The 5,487-nt window shown below is 50.6% G+C and overlaps 1 protein-coding gene across 3 annotated transcripts in view; it reads left to right on the top strand.

The window, feature by feature from the left end:
• The first annotated feature begins 1,423 nt into the window (after positions 1-1,423).
• Positions 1,424-5,487, top strand: part of KCTD18 (potassium channel tetramerization domain containing 18) — a 20,474-nt gene continuing 16,410 nt past the window's right edge. The window contains exons 1-3 of one of the 3 annotated variants that reach the window (XM_059393149.1): positions 1,424-1,591; positions 2,817-2,866; positions 4,030-4,266. In XM_059393149.1, the coding sequence (XP_059249132.1) occupies positions 4,107-4,266 (160 nt within the window). In that variant the 5' untranslated portion in view covers positions 1,424-1,591; positions 2,817-2,866; positions 4,030-4,106. Of the gene's footprint in view, positions 1,592-2,816; positions 2,867-2,917; positions 3,040-4,029; positions 4,267-5,487 lie in introns of those variants that run through there. The other 2 variants (XM_059393147.1, XM_059393148.1) reach the window with 2 other exon arrangements.

The raw sequence follows: 5,487 nt of genomic DNA, 5'->3' as shown, positions 1-5,487 counted from the left end.
CAACTTAAATGCCCCCTCATCAGCAGGGCCTTCTCCACCCCAGCCATCATTTCCACCCAACGTGATCCTATTTCCTCTCAAGCAGTTTCTACTACCCATAACCACTTTGCTTAGTGTCTGTTTCTCCCACTTGAACAGGAGTAGGCAAATTATGACCCACAGGCAGCCAAGTGTTTTTCTATGGCCAGGATCGAAAAATGGCTTTTACATATTTTAGTGTTTGAAGAAGGTTCCTTAAGAATATTTCACAACACAGGAATATTATGTGACATTCAAATTCCAAAGTCCACAAATAGAGCTGGAACACAGTCACTCTCATTTAGGTATTAACTATGGCTGCTTTAACATTACAACAGCAAAGCTGAGCAGCTGCATATGGCCCACAAAGTCTAGAACATTTACAGAAAAAGTTTTTTTTTTTTTTCTAAACTGTTATTTATTAAGTAATCTCTACCCCCAACATGGGGCTCAGACTTATAACCCCAAGATAAAGAATCACATGCTCTAGCAACAGAGTCTGCCAGGCACACCCAGTAAAGTTTTCCAGACCACTGCACTAGAATGTGGGTGCCATGGGTCAGGGGCACTGATTGTCTTGTTCAGTCCTTCCCTCCTAGTGCCTGGTCCACAGCTAATACTCAATTTATAGGACGAATCAATCTTCCCACTCTCCAAGAACTATTACTGTCTGAGGGGGAGGGTGGGTGTAGGTCCCATTGGCTTCCCTTCTAAGACCCAGGCAGTGGAATTGGGAACCAATTACTACTGGCTCTATAAATAGTACCTTGAAATAGTATCTTGAAAACAGGACTGGGTTTTATTCATCTTGAAATATCTAGCAAAGTCTTTCGAACAAGGTAAGATGCTGCTGGAAGCTGGAAGAACTCTTTTGGGGGTGTAGTTAAGATAAAATGAAATAATCAGGCAACGGGCTCAGCATAATGTTGGATGGACATTAGTGTTCACTCCAAGATCGCTCCTGCCTCAATTTTCTTTGCTGTGATGGGAATAAAAATATGGGGGTAGTACAACAGACTAAATTAAACAAGAATGCTCTGCGTGAAACAGCTTTGTAAACTACAGACACTCTCCGAATGGACTTATCGAAGTGCATGCGTATATTACTAAACTTGGCATTGAGCCGCCCAGTTCGGAGGGAAGGGCTCTCACCTGGGAGTAAGAAGACATAACTCTTCCTAACTCTTACCACTTAACTGACCAGGAACAACCAGAACATCGGTGTTGCTTCTTTTCTTCTCGCGTAAAAGCAGCCTCTGCACAGACGCGACATTCCTCGGCTCCTCTGCCAGGTCTTGCCTTTTCCTGCAGGTACCGAGACCTCCCACTCTCGCCCTACCTGAGCCCGCGGGCTGAGGCGGCCTGAGGGGCGGGGCCAGTCCAGGGGCGGGGCGGGGCGTGTCTGGGGCGGGGCCGCCCTCTTTCCGGGTGTAGTCGCCGCCGGGCCGGGCCACACGGGGGCGCCGCTGGGGCCGCGCTGCTCCACGAGTTGCCGAGCCGCGGAGGAGGCCCTCACTTCCGCGTCGGGCCCCGCGGCGTCCGGCGTCCGTGCGGAGGGCCGGGCGGGCCGCAGGTCAGTCGAGGAGGCCGCCTACCCGGCCCCGCCCGTGCAGAGGACCTGGGCGCCGGGTGGGCCGCGGGCCCGGGAGGCAGCGGGGCGCCCCGAGGAAGGGCCCGGATCGCGCCGATATCACGGGCGACCCGGGCTGCAGGCTCGGGCTTCGGGCCGATTCGGGCCCCCCCGGGCAGCGGGGAGACCCTGGCGGGGTTTTCTGGTGTCCCAGCCCCTCCCCCTCTCGTCCCGCATCGTGGGAGGAGTGCGAAGCCCCCGAGCAGCGTTTCTCAAAGTGGGGTCCGCGGGCGGCCCAGCGACCCCCACCTCAGACTTTCTGAACCCGACTCTGTGCTGTGGCCCGGGAATCTGAATTGACAGCAGGCGTCTCTGAGTTGTTTTGAGGCAGGGGGTCCGCGAGCCGCACTTCGGGGGCAGTTCCACGGAGGGCAGGGCACCTCCGACACAGCCAGTGTTTAAGCGGGTGCATTTGAGGACGGGGCCGGTGACTGGCCCCGAAATGGTGACGGGTGGTTCTCTGCCGTGGGAGAACCGGACTGAGGCAGGGGCGGCTCTGACCTCCTCGCGCTCAGGGTGCTGCGTGGTCCTCCTGTCACAGCGAAGCCTGCAGATGGACAGATGCCGAGAGAGTGGAGTGCCCGGGTCAGGGCCTTGCGGATGAGCCGATGCTGAAGTCGGCAGTGTGGGGTGCAGCCGGTCCTGCTGGCCCGGATTGGGGTCGACTCCACCCCTTACCCGCGGCGGAGCCCGTGTGGACCCTGCTCACCTCCCTCTAGGTCTTTCTCCGGGGTCCTCCTCTGTCCGTAGGGACAGTAATTCCGACCCAGTGGGGCTTTTGTGAATTAGATAATGTCTGCCACGTGGCTCCTGCAGTAACTGAAACCCCCTACGCATTGAGTAAATGGGAATTATTAAGAGTGCTGTAGAGTCTGCCTTCCTAGGGTTTATGCCCCCCTCCCCCCAAGTTAGGGATTAAATAAGTGAGATAAAACGTGTAGGCAGGTACAAAGTATATTTGGTGGACTTCGCACGGATTCTAACTGGGGGTGGATTCTAACTGGGGGTGCGCGGGAAGGTATGCAAGGGGTGTGGTTTGCCTGGGGCTCTCAAGAAGAGATGGATTCCGGGGGGGCTGGTGGCCCGGGCGGCAGGAGCCGGTTCCCTCCCAGGCTTCACACGTGGTTCTCCCGCTTGGATCTTGGCCCGGTTCTCCTCCGACTTCCAGGCAGCGAAAGAAGTCACACTGATGAGTGGCGTTGGAAAGCTGGACCGTGGGTCCGTGAGAGTTTCTGTCTACTGACCATGTTTGACGCCCAGTGTTTTGATCAGACACCAGTGGTCTCCTTTCCCTGATGCCTTAGAGACTGGCCGGACTGGAGCATCTGGGAGAGGATGCTCGCAGTACACCTGAGTTGCCAGGACTGAGCCTCTAGACAGCCGTTTTACAGGTGCTGTGGAATGTGCAGTTATATCGGGAGACGCTTTTTCATCACCGTGTTGTTTCTGGTTCCGTAGAAACCCCGCAGTCATCTGGGGTCATCCATCTCCTGAGAGGATTAGCAAATCAGATCCTTAAAACTTCCCTAAAGCTTCAGCCCCTTTGGCTGGAGAAGCCTCGTGATTTAGAGGTGTTATTTGTTGCTTTCTGGACCGGTCTGGCTACTGGTATACATAAAACTCTGATTTCAGTCGATAAATGACATGTGTTCCTTAGTGACCTAACCTGGGAACTGCAATGACCATTGTTAGTACTTTCTGCTCTTACGTCTCCTTAAATCTCCAGAGCCAATCTCAATCCCTCAGTATTCACCTTATCATGAAATTTATATCATTATAGATAATATTTATCACTTACCAAGCACTTGCTCTGAGCCAGAGACTGTCCTGTATGTTCTGTCAGCTTATCTTAGCTTTTTATATGTCCTGTCGGTCCTTTCTCTGATAGTCCTTTGAGGTGGGCACCATCCCTGGGTCCATTTTATAGATGAGGAAACAGCAGAGGGAGATAAGTATTTGTCCCACCCTAGTAAGTGGTAGAGCCTCGTAACCTAATCCCACGTTACATGCTGACCCTCTGCGGTCGAGACAGCTCCCTCAGACTTACTGTAGCGTATTGTAGCATAAAAAAAATCTGTGAGTACCAGAGAACATAAGCAAACCTCACCTTTGCTTTATATGTAACATTCAGTGCATTATTTTAATTCTTTACACAGTCATTTCAATAGCTATGATTTGGTTGGTGACAGTTTATCATTTGCAAATGCTCTGAGCCAAAGTTTTCCAGCTTCCCAGCATATCTCGGACTTCTTTAATATTATATAAAGCCCTTCAGTACTGTCAGAGCTGAGGAATTTGAGTCACATTAAAATGTGTTTATTTCATTATCTACTTAGTGCCTTGTAGGACGTGTCAGCAGTGGTTGTTCTTTGTTTTCACAGAGGTGGAACAGGACCGCCCTTACTTTGCAGTTTCTGAAAGCTGTTTGAAGGCAAAAATTCAGGTGTTGCTGGGAGCAATGGAAGGTCACAAGGCAGAAGAAAAGGTGTTAGATATTCTTCGACTGAATGTGGGTGGCTGTATTTACACAGCCAGACGTGAGTCCTTGTGCCGCTTTAAAGACTCGATGCTGGCATCCATGTTCAGTGGTCGTTTTCCTCTAAAAACAGATGAATCGGGTAAATACCTAAAGTCTGTAAGCATGGTCATCAATATTCATTAAAATAGTCTAGTTTGAATTCCCTTTGGTTTTCGTAATTACAATAGAATGTATTCGACCAGTATACTAATTATTGAGACCATTAGGGCCGAATGGCGATTCATTAAATACATGGAGGAATGAAATATGAGTTTCCAGAGTCTGTGACGCTGTCACTACAAGTTGACAAGAAGACGAATGCGTGTAAAGGCCAGCCGTGACCTCATTATGGGAATTGATTGTATTTGGAATGTTGTTCCATCCGTGTAACTCCACGGATGAAGGTGTTGAGGCGTCCCTCTGTGTTTTGCAGATTAAAACACCGATTTATCTGGAGAAGCAGCCATCCCCCCGGTTCACAGGGCAGTCAGTGGTAGTGTTGAATTAGCATGAAACTTGCCACCTCTAGCTGCGTAGCCTTGTGTGGGCTGACATGTACACACGAGAACATGTCAGTCACCAAGTGGGGGGAGGACTGAACACTGGGGTTCCAGAAGGGACTGTAAAGCACAAGGATAGGGATCTGGGCTGCTCTCCCTGCTTGGAGTTCTCTGGTGTTTACTGAACCTACTACTGGTTGTTGAGAAACTTCGGCCACACGAGTAAGGCATTTTGCCCTTCTTCGGTGTTCTGGGGCTCAGAGAACCCACTCTTGCTTTTGTGTCAGAAGAGAGGGAGTGAGGAGTCTTGAGCACAGGGGACTGTTGGTAACTCTGGGTCTTAGGAGAGTGATTTGTCAGCTGGAGGGCAGTTGAATGAATGGGAAACACCAGTGGCTGGTGGCCAGGGCTCGATGGCTACGTGGGTAGGAAGATTGTAGGTGAAAAGATGGTAAGCAGGGGTTGTGGGTTTTCCCCCCTCCAGGTTTTAGCTTCTTAATCCCTTCTATTCTAAGCTACTCAAGGGAGAAAAGGAATTACTGAGTAACCTTCCATCAACTTTGCTAAATTGTCATAAAATAGTGCCAGCATAGCCTCAGGAGCCCTGGGTTTATATGTCAGTGACCCTAGCAGCTGGCTTAGAGCCAAACATGTTTTAGCTTCTTAATCCCTTCTATTCTAAGCTACTCAAGGGAGAAAAGGAATTACTGAGTAACCTTCCATCAACTTTGCTAAATTGTCATAAAATAGTGCCAGCATAGCCTCAGGAGCCCTGGGTTTATATGTCAGTGACCCTAGCAGCTGGCTTAGAGCCAAACATG

This window comes from Mustela nigripes, chromosome 3 (assembly GCF_022355385.1).
Source record: "Mustela nigripes isolate SB6536 chromosome 3, MUSNIG.SB6536, whole genome shotgun sequence".
In the NCBI taxonomy this organism is placed as follows: Eukaryota; Metazoa; Chordata; class Mammalia; order Carnivora; family Mustelidae; genus Mustela; species Mustela nigripes.
The sequence above is the reverse complement of the archived record's forward strand: the minus strand, read 5'-3'. Positions and strand labels throughout refer to the sequence as shown.